This window comes from Acinonyx jubatus, chromosome X (assembly GCF_027475565.1).
Source record: "Acinonyx jubatus isolate Ajub_Pintada_27869175 chromosome X, VMU_Ajub_asm_v1.0, whole genome shotgun sequence".
NCBI lineage: Eukaryota > Metazoa > Chordata > Mammalia > Carnivora > Felidae > Acinonyx > Acinonyx jubatus.
This window is the reverse complement of record NC_069389.1, coordinates 31,245,979-31,272,602: the sequence shown is the minus strand read 5'-3', so window position 1 is coordinate 31,272,602 and position 26,624 is coordinate 31,245,979. Positions and strand designations below refer to the sequence as shown.

Genomic DNA, 26,624 nt, shown 5'->3' with positions numbered 1-26,624 from the left:
TGTCCCTTGAGTATCCTTCAATTTGTGACTCAGCCATTCCTTGTCTTTTATGATCTTAATACTTTTAAAGTGTACTGGTGGGGCACTTCGGTGGCTTGGTCAGTTAAGCGTACGACTCTTGATTTCGGATCAGGTCATGATCTCACGGTTCTGTTCATGGGATTGAGCTCCACGCTGTCAGTGTGGGATTCTCTCTCTCCTCTCTCCCCTTCCCCCTGCTTATGCCCTCTCTCTTTCTTTCTCTTTCTCTTTTTCAGAATAAACATTTAAAAAAAGTGCACTGTTAATTTATTTTATAGAATGCCCCTCAGTTTGAATTTCTGATGTTTTCTTATAAGATTGAGGGTATATTTTGGGGGGAATAATACCAGAGAGATTATTTCTTCTTCTCGGTGTCCGATTATCAAGGGATATATGATATTGATATATTTTATTATTGGTCATGTTAATCTTTATTTCGTTAAGATGGTATCTGCCAAGTTCTCCAATGTAAGTTAGTATTTTAGTATTTAATACACATCTAGTGGAAATACTTTGAGATGATGCAAATATTCCTTCTCTTTGAACTTTCACCATCTAATCTGATCACCTATCAGTGGACCATGCTTGTATCAATCAGGTGTTTAGTATTTCTTCAGACCCCATTCAGTTAACTATATGTGTATGGGTCTAAACCTGGGTTTTCTTTCCTGTTCATTTGATCTTTATGTCCATCTTTAGTCAGTACAAATTGTCTAGATGTCTGTTTAGTCAATATAAAATAATGTAGATTTTTAGGTACAGGCATACCTCGTTTTATTGTGCTTTACTTTATTGTGCTTCTCAGATAATGCCCTGTTTTTCTTTTCTCTTTCTTTCTTTCTTTCTTTTTTTTTTTTTTAACAAGTTGAAGGTTTGGGCAACCCTGCATCAGGCAAGTCTATCAGTGCCATTTTTCCAACAACATTTGCTTATTTTGTGTCACCTTTTGGTAATCACACATTTTAAACCTTTTCAGTATTTTTACATCTGTTAAAGTGATCTTTGATCAGTGATTATGACTCATTGAAGGTTCCAATGATGGCTAACATTTTTTAGTAATAAATCTTTTTTTGTCTTTTCAAGATTTTATTTAAATTCCAGTTAGTTAACATATAGTGTAATATTAGTTTCAGGAGTAGAATCTAGTGATTCATCACTTACATACAACACCTAGTGCGTGCCTCTCTCTCAAAAGTAAACATTTAAAAAAAGAGTCTATAGTAATAAATTAATTTTTAATTAAGCTATGCACACTGCTTTTCAGACATAATGTTATTGTAACTTAGGAGACTACACTGTAGTGTAACCGTAACTTCTATATGCACTAGGAAACCAAAAAATTCATTTGACTCATTTACTGCCATATTTGCTTTATTGCAGGGATCTGGATCCAAATCTGCAATGTCTCCAAGGTATGCCTGTACATCTTAAAATCTTCAATGTAAATCTTCCAATTTCATTCTTCCTCATCTCTTTGGAAATTCTAATTCTTTTGTCTTCTCATATATATTTTAGAATCAGCTTATCAATATCTACAAAAATAGTCTCATGAAAAATAGATTGGAAAGGCACTGTATCTATATATCAACTTGGAGAGCACTGACATTTTAACAAATTAGGTTTTTAGTCAATGAGCATGATGCAACTCTATTTACTAAGGTTTCTTGGATTTATTTCATCAGTGCTTTCTACTATTTGGTATATAGGTACTGTACATATTTTGTTAGATTTTTGCCTAGGAACTACAGGGATTTGTTGTTATCATAAATGTTTTTTTAATTTTTTTAATTTTATTTATTTTTGAGAGAGAAAGACAGAGTGCAAGTGGGGGAGGGGCAAAGAGAGAGGGAGACACAGAATCCAAAACAGGCTCCAGGCTCTGAGTTGTCAGCACAGGGCCTGACACAGGACTTGAACCCACGAACTGTGAGATCATGATCTGAGCTGAAGTCAGATGCTTAACCCACTGAGCCACCCAGGCACCCTGAGAATAAAATCTTTCTAACCAAGACAGGTGACCCAGAGGATATAAAGACAGGACAATTTAACCATAAAATACCAGAAAAAAATATGGGAAAAGCTATAATTAAACACAATAAACAAATAATAGATTAGAAAAAATATCTTTCAGGGAGGGGTGCCTGGTTGGCTCAGACTGAAGAGCACGTGACTCTTTACTTTTTTTATTTTTTATTTTTTTAACATTTATTCATCTTTGACAGACAGACAGTACAAGTGGGGGAGGGGCAGAGAGAGAGGGAGACACAGACTCCAAAGCAGGCTCCAGGCTCCAAGCTATCAGCATAGAGCCCAAAGCAGGGCTTGAACCCACAAACCGTGAGATCATGACCTGAGGTGAAGGCAGACGCTCAATTGACTGAGCCACTGAGGCATCTCAAGAGCACATGACTCTTGATCTCAGGGTTGTGAGTTTGAATCCCACTTGGGTATAGAGAGTATTAAATAAATAAGTAGATAAACTTTAAAAGAAAAAAAAGAAATATCTCTCATGGAGACACCAAAAATGAATTTTAATGGATAATATTAAAAAGTTTTACAAATTAATGACAGAGGTAAAAACAACCTAATATTGGGGCACCTCGGAGGCTCAGTCGGTTGAGCGTCCCACTCTTAATATCGGCTCAGGTCATGATCCCAGGGTCATGAGATCGAGCCCCGCCTCAGGCTTGGTTCTGAGGGGGGAGGCTGCTTTGAATTCTCTTTTTCTCTCTCTCTGCCCTTCTCCCCTGCTCACGCTCTCTCTCCCTGTCTCTCTCTCTCTCTCTCTCTCTCTCAAATTAAAAAAAAATTAATAAGAAAAACTCACCTAGTATCATTTAAAATGAGCAAAAGTTATGCAAATATAACTTACAAAAAGCCTGAATGGCTTCATGTTGACAACAGAGGCATTAATTGTCAAAGAACAAAGGGATGTTAACTAATATTTATCTGTCTCCCCATATATCCATATTTAAATAAAGCTAAAATAGAATACTGAAAAAATTTTAAATTACATGAAAATGACACTAACTAAAATTATATCTGGTTTGTTTTATTTATATGTAGAAAATTATGTGATAAAAAAAGGCCTGCTGATGTTTTAAAGAAAAAAAGAAATTTAAGTAGAATAGAGCAATATGGTTAAAGGGATCGTCCATATGCATTTATTGGCCAGGAATATTTGTGTAACCAGAAAGAGGCTTTCCTAATGTTGTGATTACTCTGATGACAACAAACTAATGTGGGGCTCTAAATCTTTTCTTTAAAGTAAAGATAAAATTTAATTAGTCCTTACAGAGATTATTAACATTGTGTAGAATGTTTTGAAGAGTATGCTAATCTTTTTACTACTGCATCAGAGAATACCAAGAGTACTAAAGTGATATAATAGTCATTATATAATATCTTTAATTATATTAATCTTTCTCATGAAAATGATTAAAGATTTTCTATTCTTGAGCAAAGAATACTCTTATTGTTTTCAGTAAAGCCTTTATGTATTCTAGGAAGGAATAAGAGAAAATAGTTGTTGCATTTAAAATTGGTAATAAAATACTAAGTATAAATAATCACAAAAGTAGCTTACATTATTTGACAAAAAACTGTGTATTTACTGTTCCTCTAATATCACAAAAAATGAGATATATTATCTATCAGTAATATAATTATTACTATAATGGTTATATTATAATTAATACAATTTATATACTAATATAATATATAATATAATATATAATTATTTTGAGCACGATTTGTCCATTAGAAACATGCAAAATATATAAAAAATATATTTGAAAATACATAAAAAAATACAGGTTAAACATTTCTGAAAACAAAAAGTTGACGAACTAGTGAAAATACATAAAATGGACATTGAACCAAAGATTCAGTATCACAGAAATGTCATTTTTCTTACAGGTATAAAGTTAAAATTTAAATGATAAATTTAAAATAATTCCAATAAATATTCTTTCAGGTTTTCTCTGGAGGTAATTGAGTTTATTATAAAGGTCATATGGATACATAAACAAGAAAGAATAGCCAGTAAAACTCTGAAAAGGAAAAGTAATGTCAGAGAGCTATCTTCAACACATATTAAAAGACATTATAAGCCTCTCTAATTAAAATAGTGTAGTTTCAGCTCTCAAAGACAGATCAGTGGAACTGTAGTGATAACTCAGAAAGAAACCAAATACACATGACAGTGTAGTCTATGATAATGCTGACATATCAAATCAGCACAGACAAAATGGCCCTAAATAAATCCTGAAGAGGTGGGAATGCAAACTGGGGCAGCTGCTCTGGAAAACAGTGTGGAGGTTCCTCCAAAAATTAAAAATAGACCTACCCTATGATCCAGCAGTAGCACTGCTAGGAATTTACCCAAGGGATACAGGAGTACTGATGCATAGGGGCACTTGTACCCCAATGTTTATAGCAGCACTCTCAACAATAGCCAAATTGTGGAAAGAGCCTAAATGTCCATCAACTGACGAATGGATAAAGAAATTGTGGTTTATATACACAATGGAGTACTACGTGGCAATGAGAAAGAATGAAATATGGCCTTTTGTAGCAACGTGGATGGAACTGAAGAGTGTTATGCTAAGTGAAATAAGTCATACAGAGTAAGACAGATACCATATGCTTTCACTCTTATGTGGATCCTGAGAAACTTAACAGAAACCCATGGGGGAGGGGAAGGTAAAAAAAAAAAAGAGGTTAGAGTGGGAGAGAACCAAAGCATAAGAGACTCTTCAAAACTGAGAACAAACTGAGGGTTGATGGGGGGTGGGAGGGAGGGGAGGGTGGGTGATGGGTATTGAGGAGGGCACCTTTTGGGATGAGCACTGGGTGTTGTATAGAAACCAATTTGACAATAAATTTCATATATTGAAAAAAAAAAAGAAATTGTGGTTTATATACACAACGGAATACTACTTGGTAATGAGAAAGAATGAAATCTGGCCTTTTGTAGCAACGTGGATGGAACCGGAGAGTGTGATGCTAAGTGAAATAAGTCATACAGAGAAAGACAGACACCATATGTTTTCACTCTTATGTGGATCCTGAGAAACTTAACAGAAGACCATGGGGGAGGAGAAGAAAAAAAAAAGAGAGGGAGAGAGCCAAACCATAAGAGACTCCTAAAAACTGAGAACAAACTGAAGGTTTATGGGGGTGGGAGGGAGGGGAGGGTGGGTGATGGGTATTGAGGAAGGCACCTGTTGGGATGAGCACTGGGTGTTGTATGGAAACCAATTTGACAATAAATTTCATAAATAAATAAATAAATCTTGAAGAAATAGGCAGCCCTTTGGATAAATAGATGGAGGAAAAAGCCAAATGACTAGATTTAAAAGACTCAATCACTCAATATTTCTATCAATATTTCTAAGATGTCAGTTACCCCCAAATCAGTGCACAATTTCAATACAATTCAAATACAAAATCTAGCAGGGGTATGTATGTGTGTATGTATCTGTGTATCTGTGTGTGTTTGGAAATTACCTAGCTGATTCTAAAAGTCTGATAAAAGCACAAAGGATTTAGAGTAAAAACAAAACTCTTGAAAAACAGGAAAAATTGGAAGAGCTTATGTTACCACACATCAAGACTTGCCATTTAGTTACGGTAGTTAAGGTAGTACGGTACTGGCACAAGGATAGATGAGTAGACAGGTGGAACCAAATAGAAAGTCTAACAATAGACTCGCATACATACTGACCCAGGTGGAACTGCTTTCCTGGGGCCGATTGCATTTAATGATAGATTAATGGAGGCAGTGGGCTGGGGCAGGGGACAGGTGGGGTGGTCAAGGAGATGGAGGTATAAAATCCCAGCCTTATCATCTCCACCTGGGGCAACTCTGAAGAGCCAGCCTTTCGGTGCTTGCCATGTGTGAGCTGACACCTTTGTCCCTACCTTCTCCCTCTGTTCAGTCTTGCTTCATTCTCTTCTTCCCTAGTGGCATTGATCCTGAGAGCATTCCCTAATAAACTTCCTGAATCCTAACCTCCTTCTCAGATTCTCCTTCCCAGGAAAAGTGTTTTGCAACAATTATCCTTCAGATAATTCTGAGTGAAACTTGGGCAGATATTTAAAATTTTTATTACATTATTTACCGATAGACATTTTAAAGCTGTCTTCTATTTCTAACAGTATTGTGCAGTTGGGTAGAGACCCAGCCCTATATTCAAACCTGGGCTCCAGTATATATTGTGGGTGTGATCTTGGACATAACTCCTACATGTCTCAGTATACATATCTAACATAGGGGTATCAATACAATCTATCTCAAAGGGCTATTGTGAGGACTAAATCCATTAATATTTGCAAAGTGTTTTTTTTTTAATGTTTATTTATTCTTGAGGTTAAGAGAGAAAGGGCATGAGTGCAAGCAGTGGAGGGGCAGAGAGAGAGGGGGCAGAGGATCTGAATCGGGCTCCACACTGACGGAAGAGAGCCTGATGCAGGGCTCAAACTGTGAGAATCATTACCTAAGCTGAAGTCAGATGCTTAACTGACTGAGTCACCCAGACTTCCCTGCAGAGTGTTTGAAATAGTTCCTTGCAAAGAGTACATTGCTATTGGTCATGGCAAGTGACTCTGTTTTCCATTAAAATTCTATTAAGTAAATTATTATGCAGGTGATACAATGGTATGTCAGAATTTGTGAAAGTGGTATATAAATAACTGAAATTTGGTGATTTTTTTAAATGTTTATTGATCTTTGGGGGGGGGGGCAGAGCATGAGCCAGGGAGGGGCAGAGAGAGAAGGAGACACAGGATCCGAAGCAGGCTCCAGCCTCTGAGCTGTCAGCACAGAGCTCAACGCGAGGCTCTAACTCAAGAACCCGAGATCATGACCTGAGCTGAAGTTGGACACTTAACTGACTGAGCCACCCAGGTGCCCTTGGTGATATTATTTAATGAAAATGTTGAATAAGAGTGGAATACATAAAGGATTAGGGGTATCAAAAGGAAGAACAAAGTTCAATAATTTAAAAAATATAGATATAAATAGGGAAATAGATAACTACTGTTCCATAAGAAATTCTTTTCTAGAAAACTAGTATTCACCTAGGGTAACAAAACTCTTTCATTAATGAGTAATTGATGAAAATTAAAATCATTTGTTAACAACTATTTCACCTAGAAAACAAATGGATTTCAGAAGAAAAAAAACTATTTCTTTATTCATTTTCAGAAATATATTTCCTGGCATGTACCAGCATTATGCTAGTCTTATTTATTTGTTTATTTTTCTTATTTCTTATAAAACTGAAGAAAACCAGGAATCCATCTTTGTGTTTACCTATTTTCCCCTATACAAATAATACTAATAACCAATACTTGTACCTAGTTTTAGTGGTTACAAATATCTTCATGTACACCATTGTATGTGTTCTTCAAAAAATATCCTATTTGGTAAAACTGATTTTCATTTTTTATGATGTCCAGAATAGGTTCTAGAGAATACAGAAACTAGCTTAAGCTAATACAACTTTTTCAGGTTACAGTCAAAACCAGAATACAACAGATTCTCGGACTACAAGTCTAATGCCAGTCCGTGTATCTTGGATCTCTTCCTAGAGTCCTAGGTCTAATTTTATATACACATATATTTGTAAAGTAGTACCTTATTCTCTAGAGCTATAGCGTGATATAGAATAAGAGTAATCCCCCAACACACACAACCCAGCCCTGTTTTTTTAAATCTCACAGTCAGAAGGCCCAGGAAAATGTTACAGTTAAGATATTTCTTTCTCAAGGGCTTAATCTTGACTTTGCTTCAGTGACATTTGATTACTTCCTAAGTGAAAGAGAAAAAGAACACTTCAAGTCTTATAAATGTATCAGCTTTGCAGCAGCATATCTTCTGAAATCACAATTCACCTATACTCTTATCTCACTCTTGGTTATTCAACCTAATTAGATGTGTAGACAAGAATGAACTTCAAAGTGAAAATCTGGCAGGTTAACATTCTTCACTGACAGAAGACTCTTTCTCCCCTCCCCCAACCCCCCCATGGCCCCCTCCCCACTCTGGTCTAATTCCTGTCACTAATTTTTAGAGGATGATAACAGAAAGGACACTGAAATTGTTAAAAACAAAATGAAGTACTGAGCTATCTATGCCATAGCATGGAACTCATTCTAAGGAAGAAAAATTCCAGAAAAAAAAAAAAAAAAGTTTCCTTAGAGGAATAAAATGGATGTGAATGTCTTTTTCCAATGTAAAAAAACAGTGCCACTGGCTACAATTATAGTCTTGGTCAATATCTTAATATACAGAGATTCAATTTTATTAAAAGATTTTATTTTTTTAATGTTTATTTATTTATTTTGAGAGAGAGAGTGTGTGTGCATGCATGCATGAGCAGGGGAGGGGCACAGAGAAAGGGAGAGAGAATCCCAAGCAGACTCCACACTCAGCATGGAGCCCTATGTGGGGCTTCATCTCATGAACCGTGAGATCAGGACCAGATCTGAAATACAGAGTCAGATACTTAACAGACTGAGTTACCCAGGTGCCCGTATTAAAGGATTTTATGAATACAAGGGAACTAAAATTCTAGAAAGAAGTTAATGTGAGAATGTTTGCAGAAATTATTTTTATCTATGTCCTTTTGCTGATTGTCAAACATTTGTCAAAATGTTCCTGAAGTCAGGTTGAGACTGGGATGATGCATAGAAGAACTAACCACAAAATGAAACAGCAGCACTCACAATGAGACACATACACTAGTCTTAGCAGCTGTCAGTGGTCTCCCTTTAATGTTGAACACTTCACTGAATTGAATTGAATGTACTGACACAGTATATGGCAAACTGGAGCGTTCACATTTAGAACCTCTCTGCGGAATCAGTTCATCTGAGAGCAATATTTACAAACATGTTTCTCAGCCAGATATAGATTCCAAAAGCGTGTTGTTTCCTCTATATGGAAATATAAACAGCATTAGAAAAAAAAAAGCCCTAGGAAACACTGCCATAAAGGGAACTTTTTTAAGCTGGTATTTCCCAAATTTAAGCATAGAACTTAGTTTTTCTTTAGGCTTTTTTTTTTTTTATATCACACCTATTCTATCTCTTGAAATTAGTATTTCACTCTATACATTTAGGTGAACATTGGTCAAGAATAAGATAATCTTTGGGGCACCTGGGTGGCTCAGTTCGTGAAGCATCCAACTCTTGGTTTCAGCTCAGGTCATGCTCTCATGGTTTGGTGAGTTTGAGCCCCACACAGGGCTCTGTACTGACAGCACAGAGCCTGCTTGGGATTCTCTCTCTCCCTCTCTCTCTCTGCCCCTCCCCTGCTCATGTGGTCTCTGTCTCCCTCAAAAATAAATAAATAAACTTAAAAAAAAAAAGATCTTTATAGTTCTCAAATATTCACCAAGGAAATGTTCCATGTAGAGGTGGAAAGACTTAGTTTTAAGGTTATAAATGCTTTACATGGTATATGAGATTATCCCTACGGTAATTTTTACAGAATGGCCGATGAATCCCTAAATCCCTAAAAATGCCAATAGCAGGGTAAGAAACAGAGCTCCCGTTTCTGTGGTACCCTTAATGTTTAAGTTCCCCAAATCATGAGAAACACTCCTAACACTAATGCCACATAAGAACACCAGAGCAAACAAAAAGTTTCTAGAGAAAATAAACCCCTTTGGAGATCTTATTATATAGAGCAGCAGGGAGTGCAACGTGAACTGTCAACCCACTGCACCGGCAGGATGTGCATAGTTTATTGAAAAAAAACAAAAACAAAAAACAAGCCACAGAAGACACTAGGGAAATCAATAAGGAATCCAGGAGAAAACCGGATTAAATTCGAAAACCATGTGAAGACAATAAAAACAATATAAATTATTGTTTAACAAAGTACTTTCAGAATCTCTTTTTTGCAAAGTAGAAAATTTAAAATTGGAATGCACAATGTTAGGCTCTGTGTTGACATAAATTACATTATATATAATTACTAACTGGATTACTTATTATTTAAATTTGAAAATATGCAACGTGGATGGAACTGGAGTGTTATGCTAGGTGAAATAAGTCATACAGAGAAAGACAGATGCCATATGTTTTCACTCTTATGTGGATCCTGAGAAACTTAACAGAAGACCATGGGGGAGGGGAAGAAAAAAGAAGAGGTTAGAGAGGGAGGGAGCCAAAACATAAGAGACTCTTAAAAACTGAGAACTGAGGGTTGATGGGGGGTGGGAGGGAGGGGAGGGTGGGTGATGGGTATTGAGGAGGGCACCTGTTGGAATGAGCACTGGGTGTTGTATGGAAACCAATTTGACAATAAGTTTCATATACAAAAAAATAAAAAAATAAATTTGAAAATATGTTAAAAATCACTTGCTGAAGAATAAACAACAGGAACTCAAAAAAAAAAACTAGCAAGAAAAGTCATTTAAATATATGAGCAGTGCAAAATTAATACAGAGAGATATAAAGTTTGTAAACTAATGAAATAAGATTCTTGACTTTGGTAAAAGAAACAATAATTTCCATACCCAACTCCACATTTAGAGTAGGCAATTCCCTGGGACTTTATTTTTATTTATGCATTTATTTACTTTACCTTTTGGCCCCTTTTACCCATTATTTGGATTATTTAAACAAAAGTACTGCCACTGGAAGCTTTATGCTTTTGTCATACACAAAAGTGAACTTTATTAACACTTATAAACATTATGCTAGAAAATGAGGAAATAAATGGTCTTGGATAAGGAGATTATTGTAAAGATGTAGTTCTCCCCAAATTTGTCTACAGGTTTAATGTAATGGCAATCAAATGTTTACTGAGATTTCTTTGAAACTTGACAAAAAAATTTATTCTAAGTTTTTTCCATAAGGATAAACAGGTGATAAAAGGAAATAAATCATTTAAAAGATCAGGAAAAGAAAGAAATAGAATAATAAAATGTAAAACTATAGGATTTAAAATGTATACCACTGGAATAAGACCTAAAATACAGATCTATGTAACAGAATAGATTTTGTCTGAATACAGCCTGCAAAAGTAAATAGCTACAGAATGATTATTATTATTGAATGAGAAGATGGGAAACTTGCTAATTAGATGAGGGGAATCAAATTAGATTATAATTATATAGCAAAAAAGCAAAATCTGGATGAATTAAAGGAGTAAAAGAAAAATATGTCTATTTACATGTAACTCTTTCCCCATTACAAAGAAGAATATGTAGGTGAATTTTTTGATTGATTTCATTATGTGGGAAGACTGAAAGTGTAGAACCAATGGGAAAATTAAAAAAAAAAAGAAAATGTCTCATATAATTAATGGGTAAGTAAAATTAAAATATACACAGACATATAAATAATACAAATATAATAAAGTTGTTATTTGGCATTCAGGTGATTTTCAACTTTTCAGTATTATAAACAATACAATATTTTGATTCTTTCTTTAAATGATCTCAGCAGAATTGGAACTACTGGGTCAAAAGGGGGCTAATTTCTAAGTTTCTTTATGTATTACACAAACTGCTTTTCAGAAACTATGTTGTGATTTGTATTCCTTGAAGCAGTATGTGTTCAAATTTCACCATGGTTTCAATGAAAAATAAAGACAAAAAGGAAAACAAAAACTTAGGCGGCTGTCATTTAAATCAACATCTATTTGAATATTAGTGACTATGAACATATTTGCAATCATTCTTTGGACACCTTTACCTACTCTTTGTGAACTGTTCACTTTTTTTTTTTAATTTTTTTTTTAACGTTTATTTATTTTTGAGACAGAGAGAGACAGAGCATGAACGGGGGAGGGGCAGAGAGAGAGGGAGACACAGAACCAGAAGCAGGCTCCAGGCTCTGAGCCATCAGCCCAGAGCCCGACGCGGGGGCTCGAACTCACAGACCGCGAGATCGTGACCTGAGCTGAAGTCGGACGCTTAACCGACTGAGCCACCCAGGCGCCCCTGTTCACATTTTTTTTAATGTTACAAAGAAATTGAAAACAAAGACTTTGAAGTCAGATACAAGAAGGTTCAGCTTCACCCTTAAGCAACTGTCTTGATTTTGTGTAAGTTAATTTTTCTGAATTGTAATCACCTCAATTCAATAAGAATAACACCTACATGATGGAGCTGTATCAAATGAAATAAAATAATGAGATTTAGGATGCTGACATAAATACTACAGTACACAGAAAAAAGTCAGGAACCTATTTGTATTGGGATGCTAGTAGTAGTTGCTGATTTCAGTTAGTTTTTTGGTATTAAGATAATTCGTATTTTATCATCTTTATCATAACTGTTATGATCAATTTAATGGAATTTTAAAATATTATTTAAGCAAATTAATATTTTTTAAGCTGTAGACTTTTAGGTGACTTCATTATTTCTTATGCCTTAGATATTTTCCTATTCATCAAGGTGCAAGTGGGATGATTAATATAGTGTACAAAGAGATAAACATCCTATAATAAATTTTCAGGGAATTATTAGCTTTGTAAAGATGCAATTATTTTTCATGGTTATGAATAGCTTTAGCATACTATTTATTTTTAATTTTCCAAAACCTTCTTTGACTCACACTTACGTCTTAATTAAGTGGTATGACTTTTGACCATTCACAATCTCAAAGATAAAATATTTTACAAATTGTACTTCTATGTTATGGAATGAAAGCCGGTGAAGACGTAATGAATATATATAAAGGTTATACTACCCATGTGTTTCTATCAACTTGCTAAAATTTGTATCCAAGTTTTTAATTGTATAATTATTATTAAATATGTATTAAGACAACAGACATATAATTTCATCATCTCTGAAATACGAAACCATATAGAAGGACAGAATATAATGCAGAAATCCATACCTTTTGTGTGACTCAGGCCACTAAAACTGAAAGCAGAAGTCTGCCTGAAGAACTTATCCCAGTGATGGTCAAGGATGAGATGCCTGGGCTTTTCCCGACCTAATAAAAATATAAAGAGATATTCTTCAATGTCACATTCAAGAGGAAAAATAGCAGGAGAGATTGAAAGAGAATCAAAACTCCCCTCTAGTGGGAAATTTCTCAGATAATTATTTTTCCAAGTATATTTTAAGATGACATTTAAATGCCATTTTTGAAGAACATAGCCAACATTATAAATGGTTTTCTCTATAATATTATAAAATCAACTCATACATTCTTAGAATTTTAATTTAAACTACTCAAACAATAGATATGAATGAGAGCCTGTTTGAGCCCTCTATCTAAAAATGGCTGGCAGTAGTTAATATTTACATATGCATAAATGAATATGCATTTAAACCAATAAATACAAAACCAATTACCCAAAACATACTAGCTACATAACAAGTACTTGCTTTTAGTGCTACCATATATAAAAGATAAAAATTTCTGTTGGCACAAGCATTTATATATAATTTTAAATACACTGTCCTTGGAAAGAAATGTGAGTGCATGATATAACCCCCATGAAGAGGATTTTTGTAACACTTGGTAAAATTGTACATTTATTCACCATTTTGCCCATCAATACTACTTACAGAAATACACCTTAAATACACATCTCAAACATGAAACAATATATACGTAGGGGCATTATTTGTATAGCAATACGTACTGGGGCATTACTTATATATATATGAGTATATATATGTATATATATGTGTATATATGTATATATATGTATATCATATATATTTTTATATAGCAAATTATTAGATACTCCTTTATCCCTACTGTCATTTTGTTTTGCTCTTCAATAAAACTATTGGTGTCTGGAAAAGAATCCACTTATATCTAAATATTTGAATAAAATCACTAACACTGAATTTAAATTTGAATTTAGCAAAAAGAGTAAATAATCTCAAGACTATAGCTATTTTAGTTGAAAAGAAATCAAAACAGCTATATTATATGCATTGACTACTGCGTCATTCATTTATGTAACTTTTAGGTATGTAATCTGTAAGTGATATTTCACAAATAGAATACCACAATGTATATATGTTTTTGTGTATGTATATTACAGATCTAGTAGTTTTGAAATGTGCATATGACAGTTTTCAGCACAAAACAGATGATCAGTATATAATCAGTAACTGAATATTCAATTCCTGCTCTACCAATATATGCCAGCACTGAAATACTCATTTAGGTAGGAATAAAGCTATGAATGAATATAACCCCTGCCATTAACAAGCACAAATTAGCAGGTCTGGAATGTGGTTATATGAGCAAGGGCACACACATACAAATAATGGAGATGTGTCCTTAAATTCCTAATAGGTACATCAGGCCCTAATTTGTAATGTGTTGACTCAAACCCACCCATGGCTACCTTTCCTTTTTCCACCTTTATTCCTGGCTAAATAGGGTGGAACCTCGACAGCAGGGGCTGGAGTGGAGGGCATTATTATTGATCAGAGAGGATTGTGGGAACTGAGTCCACTGATACCAGTCACTGAGCAAGGGTACATGTTGAGGCTGATCAAGGAGGCCAACACAGGAAGTCCAAGCATGTGTTGATGAGGCAGAACCAGGGTCTGATGGCAGAGTTAAAAAGAGAAAGGAGAGATCTGAGGAGCTGAGAAAATGTGAAAGGAGTGGCAGTCAGAGGTATTTCCTGAGGTCCTTTGATTGGATGAAGGGAGGCCTCTTTACTGAGATCTTAAGGGGAAGAAGCAAAAAGAGAGGCAAGTGCAATTCTTTACAGCCTCATCAGTATGGGGCTTTATAAGCACCATCTGTAAGCAGACAACTTAGAATGCCAGTTAGGTGGCCCTGGAGAAGACAGCTAGACGTGATGAGTTCAAGACACTGTTCAATCACTTACTCACTGCATGGTTTTGGGAAATTTCTAAGCCTCAGGTTCCGTATCTGAGAAGTCTCCAAGAGTCTTTTTTTAAAGATTGGGTATAGTCACATTTACAGAGCTCAAGCCTGGTACAAAAGTGAGTGTATAACAAATGCGAGTGCCCTAGGTTATTTGAAGCTTTTGTGAAGTAGTATCCTGCTCCTCATGGGACTCATTAACGGTCTGTTTTGGAGATGTCTCTACTATTCTCTTAGCGTTCAGGCCATCTCCCCTCTAGCCTCACTATCCCATCCACCATTTAAAGGTTGCATGAAGTAAGATATGAATAGACCCCTGGAATATAATCTTTTCAACACCTTGCCTTGTGTAATGTTCAACTGAAAAAAACTTAGAGACAGGGCGCCTGGGTGGCTCAGTCGGTTAAATGTCCAACTTTGGCTCCAGTCATGATCATGATCATGATCAAGTCATGATCACAGTTTGTGGGTTCAAGCCCTGCATCAGGCTCTGTGCTGGCAGCTCAGAGCCTGGAGCCTGCTTCAGACTCTGTGTCTCCCTCCCTGTCTGCTCCTTCCCCACTTGCACTCTCTCCCTCAAAAATAAATAAACATTAATTTTTTTTAAAAAAGCTTAGACACAACACACAATAGAATTAAAGAATTAAATAGAATTTAATGAAATAGAATAAAAGATTCTTAAATGTCAAAGGGCGGCATTTTTGAAATAAGTTATTAAAATGGAAATAGCTAAAATCTCAGCAGAAGAAAAGACATCAGACAATTGGCAATATAAAAGTTTGAGAATGAGTTTGCAATTCTAAAAACATTGCCTTCTTGGAAAAACAGTGCATTCTGAAAGATATCTTTTCCTATATATCTTGTATATCTATCTATCTATCTATCTATCTATCTATCTATCTATCTATCTATCTTTCTATTGAAAGAGAAATCAGGAACGCTGGATCTGAAATACTGTGAGACTTCTCTCACTCAGCAACCACCAACTTGGTGTTATGAGTCTTGCTACCAACTTCTGTAAGGGGATTCTGTGAATTCTGTAGCATCTGTAGAAATGATGATCTCTTCTTTTGAAAGATAGCAAGGGAATGCACAGTCCTTTCATGAAATAATTTTAAGATATTTGCAAATATTTAAATTAGAAGGTCTTAATTTAGTACCTTTTTAAATTAGTATATTTGGCATACATGTTAAATATTTTTATCCTTATTGTCAGTCATGTTTTCTTGTGGTCCCTTCAATAATTCAAGCCAAATTATGAGGCCCAGTCGCCAATAATATGAATATAAGACATGAACATGGTGGCTAGAAAAAAAACAGAACCCACAACAGAAAGAAGGAAGAGGTTATGACAGAGAGAGAGAGACAGAGACAGGGAGAGACCGAGACAGAGACAGAGAGAGAGAGAGGGACTTCAGTACTGAGAAAAGGAAAGGAGAAATATTTTCATAAAGGAAAGGGTGAAAGTGAAAAAAGGAAAGATACCAGAGGTTGGTGTCATTCTTGGTCCCTGGTTTCCTCAGGTTGAAGGAAGGGGGAGTATCTGAGGGTCTAAACATTTACTCAAGAGAGAGCAAGTTTATTAAAAATACTGTTTTAAAATACAAACCGGGTGGCTCAGTTGGTTGACCGTCTGACCTTTGGTTTTGGCTCAGGCTGTGATCTCATGGTTTGTAGGTTCAAGCCCTGCATCGGGATTTGCACTGACAGTGCAGAGCCTGCTTGGAATTCTGTCCCTCTCTTTCTCTCCCTCTCCAGTTAGTGATCTTGCTCTCTCTCCCAGAATTAATAAATACATATTTAAAAAAATACAAAAGACTAATAAGTCTTTCATTGTCAAGCTTACTGTTTTTTCCTGTTATATATCAAAAGTGTTTCAGACCAATTAAAGAAAAAAAACAAGCCACAAATTACTTCATAATTTATTCAAAAAATTTTTATGTTTATTTATTTTTGAGAGAGAGAGAGACAGACAGACAGATAGACAGAACCTGAGCAGGGGAGGGGCAGAGAGAGTGAGGGAGACACAGAATCTGAAGCAGGCTCCAGGCTCTGAGCTGGCAGCAACAGATCCCGATGCCGGGCTCGAACTCACGGACCGTGAGATCATGACCGGAAGTCAGACACTTAACCTACTGAGCCACCCAGGCACCCTACATAATTTATTTTTTAATGTTAACAATCTTGATCCAATATGTTTTTATAACATTCACATCCTTCTGAAGTGATTTGCCTGCAATTGTCTTGAAAATTCCATTTCTTGGACAGATCCATTTATCAGCCTTGTATGTTGTTCCCACACCAGGAATTCCGAACCCCAGAAGTGGTACGAACTTCAGAACGGTATTTTCTTGGTGCCTAGCTAAATTTGTAGTTTCTAATCCCAGCCAAATGCCTTTTGTATTTTAATTTTGTCAGCTCCACCCTCCATTCCCTGCAGCAATTGCTTTAAATCACTGTGCTACTCTTCAAATCTACTCTGTCACCGGTCAGATAAAAATATAAATGTAACCGCACTTAATTCCAAAGCCCCTCTAGCACCCTAACAATTTATCTACAGCCACGTTTGTTTTACCCTATCTCCACCTGTCCAAAGGTAGAAACACCCCTCTTGTTCAAGGCTATTCCTCTCCTTCAAGTCTGATCCCATTCCTCCCAGAGCCATACCCATCAGTTAAGCCCTACCTCTTTTACATCTTTAACTTCTGCTCAATCCTGTCTTCTTCTTTCTGCCTATACAAATGCTCATGTCTTCCATATTAAAATGCTGACTTCCTTGAGTCTATAATCAACTTTTTTTTTTTAAAGAAAACTTTTTAAAAAAGTATTTATTTTTGAGAGAGAGAGAGAGAGAGAGCGAGCACGTGCAGGAGGGGCAGAGAGGGAGAGAGAGGATTCAAAGTGGGCTCCACACTGACAGCAGAGCACCCGATGCAGGGGTGAACTCAAACTGCAAGATCATGACCTGAGCAGAAGTCAGACGCTTAACTGACTGAGCCGCCCAGGCGCCCCTACAACCACCTTTTTTGCTAATTACTGACGTGTCTCTCCTTCTCTTCACAGCCAAGGTCTTCACAAGACAATTGTACATTAGATGACAGTATGTTCTTAATTTTTACTTAATTATTTTATACCAAGAGCAGGAGGAGGTGATCAGGAAAGACAAAAACTTCAACAAGTAAACGATGCTGTTCAGCTTCAGCATTAATCAAAAAATAGTAATTTGCATTCATGATAAAATACAATCTTCCTCTATCAGATTGATGGAGATTAAGGAGAATGCTACTAGTCAGGGTTTACAAGGTTCAGGAAAAGAGGGAATGTCTGTAATTGACTCCTCATAGGAGCATGAATTGCAACAGTATAACCATCCTGGAGAGTAACTTGGTTATTTATATCAAAAACCTTAACATGTATGCATTCCTTTTGGCCTAACAATTGAGCTACATAAAATGAATTATGCCAGCAGTAGTAGTGTTAGTCGATGCAGTAATAATATTTGAAAAGATAAAATTAGTAATGTCCAATATTAGATTTAAAATGCTTCAGAAAACTCATAAAGAGTTGGTTTTGATTTCAGAACCTCATTATTTGGTCTTTTAATAAAAAGTGATCAGAAACTCTACAAGATCTAACTTAAAAACGTGTATTTGTAACATGACATGGAAAAAAAACCCAAGTTTTCTTAGACCCAGAATTTAATCCAAATATGCTATTTATGAAGAAAAGAGGGTGCATCCATTGTGGAACACAGTGTGAAGTTTCCTCAAAAAGTTAAAAATAGAACTACCCTATGATCCGCTATAATCGCACTACTGGGTATTTACCAAAAAAATACAAAACCACTAATTCAAAGGGATACTTGCACCCCTATGTTTATATGATGATGATACTGAGTGATATATGAAATTACTGAATCACTATCTTGTGCATCTGAAACTAAGAGAACACTGTATGTTAACTATATGGGAATTAAAATTTTTAAAAAGGAAGAAAAGTGGGAAATGAAACAAAATCAGAATACTAGAATTTCTAAAAACTTTTAAGGAATAAGCATTGGCATAGTTGAGTCAGGTCATAAAAATCTTACAAATCTACTAATTTACATATTTGGTTTTACAGATAAAATTGGAAGAAATTGACTTGGTACAGAGATTTCTAATTTCTTTTTTTTTAAATTTTTTTAAATGTTTATCTATTTTTGAAGGATAAAGAGACAGAGCGTGAGTGGGGGAGGGGCAGAGAGGGAAAGGGAGACACAGAATCTGAAGCAGGCTCCAGGCTCTGAGCTGTTAGCACAGAGCCTAATGTGGGGCTTGAACTCATAAGCTGTGAGATCATGACCTGAGCTGAAATCTATGCTTAACTGATTGAGCCACCCAGGCGCCCCTAGACTTCTAATTTCTGATTCCGGCTCCACCATTTGTAAGCTGTGATTTCAGCCAAGATACTTCATCTCTCACATCTTGTTTTCTCTTTTACAAAATGATGGTGTTGAAAAAGCTAATGGATTCCTAAAGTGTCCATTATCTCTAAAATGCTTGGATTCTGTGATAAAACAGGTTTCATTAATAATTACAAAATAACATATGTAATATATATTTAAAAAAACTTACTTGTTAGTATGATATCGATTAGAACATCTTCCTTGGTGGGATTTTGGAAAGTTATAACAACAGATGATTGAAGACTGAGGTATGCGGTTATTCTTTTTATGTCTATAGGCTGGGGGAATAGTCCTATTCCAGAGAGGAAGAATCTCCATTCTGTAAACTGTTTAAAGATAAACATTCATGATACATATATCCTAATCATGTACATTTTATTTGCAACACTTAGTAAATGTAATATGCATAAAAATCTTGGCAGGTAAGAGACATTTTGTTGTTAATATTAATATGCAGTTATATTTTTCCTTTCTTTTGATTTCACTGAAATTTCAGTGTATTTCTACACTTAAAAAAAGGGGCAAAAGACCCATACTCAAAATATTAAACATATTTCTATGCATAAAAGTTTATTTATAGCAACATAAAAGAGAAATCTTAATGAAAACCTTGCATTTCTTTTCAAGGTTTTTTAAGAAATCAATTTGTCTAGCAAACTGGATACTAAATACTGCATGAAGTTTCCAAAATCTTAGGGTGAATTTCAAATGAAATTCAGATAGTTATCACATGAAGGCAAAGATGGTGAGGCACAGATTGAAGCCCCATTAAAAGGAAGTGTGCACAATTGCATGGCATATTATTTATCCCCACCGTCTAGTACAGTGTGCGTTCTGGTAGGACAAGATGGGGAGAAGAGCTCAAAAATTATGTGAAGGAGATCACACGTAGCCATTGTTCTTATCTGGGTTTCGTAAGCCTGTAAAGCACTGTTTGAAAATGTTCCCTTTGTGTTCATTTAGAATGAAAGTCCCAAAAGTACAGCAGACTCTGACTCAGTTCTCTGCACTGAATACTTTGCTAATGTTACAGATGAATAAGGAGGTCACTAAATGAAAACCAACACAAAATAACCTAGTTTATAATGTATTAAACTACATAGATGTGACCAAGCCTAAATTCCAACAAAAGAGGGAAACTTTAAGACTGTTTCAAACGAGGATAGGTGATGAAGTAAATCCATAAAATGCTGGGTCTGCATAGGAAGGATTAAAGGGAAGTTTTACCTGCATATATCTTCAGATGACTGCATTACTTTTAGTTAGACATTTTACTAACAACATACAAGTACACTATGTTTTCACTTATGATGTCCTACCTTGATTACACACAACTGAATGACTGGGATTAAGCATCAGGGTTCAATTACATTAACAACTGTTTTACATAAATTACTTACTTCTTTTGGCTACTTGATAAAATTCAATCCTGAAGGACAGAAATAAAGTTACTTTAAACCACTGGGAGTGAACCGAACTACAAAAACAAGGAGGCCAATGTCAGTGTGTTCATGTTTTGCCATATGGCCTGGAATACTGGAGCTTCTAAATTAAACCATATCCCATATTACTGAACGCTAGTATCCAACAACTGCTCTGGCATTGCTTAAATTATCCCCTTGGGTTCAGGGAGGGGAAACTAAAGAGTATCCAAATGAACATGTGCGTTAAAAAATAGTGACATATTTAGCCCATCTTTATCTCTAACTTTTTTGAATGAAGACACAGCAAACCCTTTAAAGATCCAATTCCCATGTTTCTGAAAGATAATTAGTGGAGGTAAAAGATAGCAAATCTCGCTTACACACTAAGCAGAGCTCAAGGACAATATAGCCTCCTAAGAATTAACAAAGTTTTCATAGACACAGGCTGCAAGAATCACAGATTCATGCTGGGTAATCAAACCAGTCTGACTTTATGTCTTCTTTCATTTTTGCTATTCTGACCTCTAGATACAGCAAGTCACACGATCAAATATGAATGAAATAATGGCAACTATGTGAAAATAAAATTAAAACAACTGAAAACCAAGAAAGAAAATCTAAGAACATCAGTCTGGTCTCTAAGAGAAGGCCTGATTGCCAGGTTTGCAGCCTACTATTGTTGCTCTTATTCTGTTACACTGTAACACAATCTCATTTAGAGACTCTGGTAGCATATTTACAGTAGTTCCTGATATTTACAGTAGTGAAGCCCTAGGCAAAGTAACCTCAGGATTCAAAATGCGCACAAACAACTTTAGAGCGAAGTTAGAGTTTTACAAAGCAGGGGCTCTTTACCTGGCTCCAAACCGGAAATGAATGAAATGAATGATAAACTATAGCCACTTCCTTTAGTTCAACAAGGACAAACGATCAGAAATAGTTCAAATTTATCATATAAGGACTGACATTTGTAGACTTTGGATTAAGCAGCTACTCATTTGTGTGTGTCAGGTCAACTACATAAGAGAGGGATAGAAACCTACATTAGTGTTTCCCTAATGGTTAAAAGTTACTGTGTACTCTTAGAAAAGTAAAACCTTTAACTTTATTTTTAAAAATATCTGCTTTAGATGGCTACATATAAATAATACCATATACCATATTTCCAGAAGTTCATTCAATTAATACTTTCCAAGAAACTGTTTTTGCTGGCTAAACAGCTAAACACAGTTTTTGCTGTGTGGATGAATTAGATAAAAGAGGAAGTCCCGAATGATTCAGGGATAAAATGAAAAAGAATGGCAAAGAAAATAAAAAGGAAAGGCAAGAAAAATCTTAACAAGGCAGCACATTGAAAAAGTTGAAGGGGTCTGCATCCAGGAGCTGAAAGGATAAATGAATTATTGATTTAAATCTAACCACAGGTAAATCTTTGGAGATGTGCTACAACTTCGAAGGAGATGCTCAGGGTGACTGAAATCAAGCACCAGTGTTAATCTGAGTTACAAAAGTTGTGTTGATTACATACTTATTTAAGTTCTTTTGTGTTTGATACAGAATTTCACGGGGTGCCTGGTTGGCTCAGTGGGTTAAGAGTCCGAGTTGGGTTCAGGTCATGATCTCATGGTTCACGAGTTCAAGCCCCGCGTCAGGCTCTGTGCTGAAGGCTCAAAGCCTGAACCCTCCTTCAGAGTCTGTGTCTCCCTCTCTCTCTGCCCCTCCCCCACTTGTTCTCTCTGTCTCTCAAAAATAAATAAACATTAAAAAAAATTAAAAACAAAAGAATTTGACATTGAATTTCTAGGCTAGGATTTTCTAAAGCTGAGATGTAGAACTGAAATGCAAACAACTAAATTGTCCCTAACGATTAAGATGAAGGGGCCAGGCCCACTATGAAGCAATGATTTAAAAGATCTGCCTTGTGGGGTGCCTGGATGGCTCAGTTGGTTAAGTGTCCAGCTCTTGGTTTTGGCTCGGGTCATGATCTCATGGTTTGTGTGTTCAAGCCCTGCATTGGACTCTTTGCTGAGAGAGAGAGAGAAAAACACAGCATGAGTGGGGGAGGGACAGACAGAAAGGGAGACACAGAATCTGAAGCAGACTCCAGGATCCAAGCTGTCAGCACAGAGCCTGACGTGGGGCTCCAAGCCACGAACTGTGAGATCATGACCTGAGCCGAAGTTGGACGCTTAAATAACTGAGCCATCCAGGCGCCCCTGAAAGTAGCTTCTTTAGACACCTCCACATGCACAATGTATACTGCATTTCCAAAAGTTCATTTCATTAATAATTTACAATCCACTTGTTTCACTTGCAAAAAATGTGAAATGAATGAATTACATTTACTTATTTATTGATTTTGAAATTTAATTGACTTTACTTGGTCCAAGAATACTTTGTCATACCTGAGCACAGTGGAAGATGATAGAAGCTTGATGACCAGTTCTTCCAAGAGCAGAAGGACAGAAATGAACAGATACCTCTTTGGTGGAGTGAGGAGGTATGGTCAGCTGTGTAAATTCAGAGAGAAAAAGAAAGAGAAAGAAAAATCGATACTTTTATTTGAGTCAGCACCTTTTGATGCTAGGTATATGCCAGACTGATATTCACGTGATTAGTGTGTTACCTTGTACACATTATCCGTTCCCAGTATGCCTGCTTGGGGCATACTGGTATAACAGCCATGGTAAACAGTGTTTAGTGGTGTTTGCACCATGTTCTTCTCCCAGACAATGACCACATGGAGTCACTTGCTCTATACGAGGAAAGCAGGATTAGGTTTTAAAGCTGAGTAAGAACCCTGAATAGTAGAAATATTTAAGAACCCATAGTTTATTGATCATCCCGATACATGTTAAACCTCTGGAAACCTAACTTGTAGCTTTGGCGATGTCAAACGAAATGAACTGATTCTAAGCATAGATGTAAGGAAGGCTTCTTTAGTGTACAATGAAGTGTTCCTTTTTGTCCGATCACATTCACATTCCAGGTGTGACCTATTAGAATAACTTGAGTCTGAACAGTATTAGAATGAGTCACCTCTTTAGAGATTGTGAAAGCCAGCAAGTCCATCACAATATAATAAGGATTTGAGTACCTGGGTAATCAGAATGCTATACCGTGAATAATATAATATCTAACATCAACACTTACAGAATGATAAAATGAGAGGGCACATGTCTGAAAAGTAAGTTTATTTTTTTCACTACTGTATTTTGCCAGATAACTTTTGAAAATGTAAAACTGTAAAATAGCAGTGACATTCAAATCCTTGTAGAAGGTAGTACTTAGTGCTTAATAATAATGTTCTGATCATGACCATGAAATACAAATACAAACACAAACTTAATTTTATATTTAGAACAGAGGCAGCTCCTTACTAGATATATGTATGGTTTATCTACAGCAAATATTTATATCTTAGGTTGGCTCTCCCTCTGACAGTTAATCACTTAAGTTCATGCACACATAAGGAATATAAATTAATTTCAATATCAACCTTAGTAAAAAAAAATAAGAAAAGTTGTATTTCATATTTTCTTTCAATTTAACAAGTATGAAAAAAGTTCTCTCTCTCTCTATATACATATATATGTATAATATATATATATAATCATCTATTTCATTGGAAAAATTATATAGTACTACATTAACTTGGATTTTAATTCTAGTTCTACCACTTACTGACCACATGGGTTTTTTTTAGCCTCTTTGGCCTCAGATTCCTCTTCACTAAATATATGTCAGAAACATGTGGTGAAGATAGAGGTAGTGTATACAACCAAGCAGTAACTCAATAAAATTCCCTTATTTCCACCTGAAATTCACTGAAAAATCCCATGTTACAAGAAGGAAAGATAAACACCACTGGTTGGAATTTATCTGCAGCAAATATACTGGCTTAGTATACTGGGATATAGACAATATATTAAATATAGGACCTTTGTGAAACTTAAAAACATTTAATTACAAACAAGTGTCATCACGATAACTGATGCCAATACGTGAGCTTAAACTGGATCTTAATTCAAGAGAGAAAGATAATTGAGGCAGGTGAATAAACTCAAATTTGGACAGAATACTAGATGATGTGGGAGATTAATTACACTATTAAGAAATATAATCTGAAGTATTTAGTGTTGAAATAGCACAATGCCTACAACTTACCTTCAGACTGAACATTAAGAAATGTAAGAGAAAGAGAGAGAGAAAAATATAGCAAGTCATTAATATAAGAACCAAGGTAGAAGGTGTAAGTTTGTGCATTGTATTAGTCTTTCAACTTCTCTATATGTTTGAAAATTTTTATAATATATAGTTGAAGGGAAACAAGTTTTTATATCATTTACCTTGATAATAAGTCTATGCTTACTTATTGAAGCATTTATGAGTAATCATCAATATTTTAAAATCTTTACTTATGTAAACACGAATTCTATGCAACCAAGCCAAGAATAAAGTTAGATATGTGTGTGGGTGTGTGTCTCCCTTTCTAGTATATAGTTATATGTACGATATGTATTATATAGTATATATATATTATAGTTACCACTAATATGTGCTCCTATTTGTTCTATGATATATAGTAGTATTTTTCTCATCTATAAATTTATTTTTGAGTTGTTTCCCAGTATTCAAGTTAAGTACATATTCAGGGCTCAAGAATATTTTATAAGTGTATAAAAGAATGAACATACTAGAAACCATGGTTAAAATGTTAAAGAAGGAGACGCCTGGATGGCTTACTCAGTTAAGCATCTGACTCTTGATTTTGGCTCAGGACATGATCTCAAAATTCATGAGTTAGAGCCCCGTGTCAGGCTATGTGCTGACAGCATGGAGCCTGCTTGGGATTCTCTCTCTCTCTCTCTCTCTCTCTCTCTCTCTCAAAATAAACAAATAAACATTTTAAAATGTTAAAGCAAAAGCTATATGCTTCATTATGCAATATACTGCATTTGTTTTCCCCTGGACTAAAGTTTATATTCTTCTGCAAAAATAATGATATAAAAGATATAAGAAGCACCACTTTCTAATGAGAAATTTCAGTTATTTGTAAACTATATCCTGACCACCATATTCTGGCTAATTTATGGAGAATATAGTGTTAAGTAATATAAGCATGTGTGTATAGTTATTCTAAGATTAAACTACATACAATTTTAGCAATACCATACTTAGTGATATCTCATTTGACACACTATGGCAGTTAAGAACTAATTTCATATCGTGGTATTATTAGCTGGTAACCAGTGATTTACAAGAGACAGGTATTAAGATATAAATGAAATCACATAGATTTCTTAAACAATCATTAAACAGCAAAGAGTAAAAGCCTTTACTTAAATACCATATCTACTTAGTAGGGCTTCATGATTTAGTGTGAGATCCTCTGAAGAAAATAATCTATCACAATTATCATTTTGAAGTTTACCTGAAAACACGGTTTTGGTATTCACTGTACATATTTGGTATCATATGTTTGTAAACAAAGATATTGCTGCTAAACCTTTAGATTTTGTTTTGTTACTCGTGGGAGGAGAAAAGTGACTGGGGCCCATTGACTGGTTCTAGTCGCTGCTAGGGATCAAGGAATGAGAAAATGGGATAGAGAAAGGAGAGAGGGTAAGAGCTGTTCACACTGTTTACTAGTGGGGGAGGGGAGGTGGGCAGGAACTCAAGAAGGGCTGGAAGGCTGCCTCCTGGGACCCTGGAAACACAGGACTGCTGAGTCAAAATCATACTACTAGGAAATTATTTCCAAATCTGATTCCTAAAATGGTCAAAAATAAAGCACAATCAGTTTATTAGAGTTCAGTGATCATGAGTATGACTCTAGCATAGAGAATTTTAAAATTTTAGATGGACACGATATTGTTTTTTTTGGATAAATT

The 26,624-nt window shown here is 35.5% G+C and overlaps 1 protein-coding gene across 1 annotated transcript in view; it reads right to left on the bottom strand.

Annotated features, from left to right (window-relative positions):
- The window catches only part of CFAP47 (cilia and flagella associated protein 47), a 545,688-nt gene that overhangs the window by 87,144 nt on the left and 431,920 nt on the right, over nucleotides 1-26,624 (bottom strand). Inside the window, exons 58-60 of the mRNA XM_053202225.1 lie at nucleotides 23,136-23,240; nucleotides 19,476-19,632; nucleotides 12,889-12,987 (exon numbers count right to left, since the gene is read on the bottom strand). Coding sequence (XP_053058200.1) covers nucleotides 12,889-12,987; nucleotides 19,476-19,632; nucleotides 23,136-23,240 — 361 coding nt within the window. The remainder of the gene's footprint in view (nucleotides 1-12,888; nucleotides 12,988-19,475; nucleotides 19,633-23,135; nucleotides 23,241-26,624) is intronic.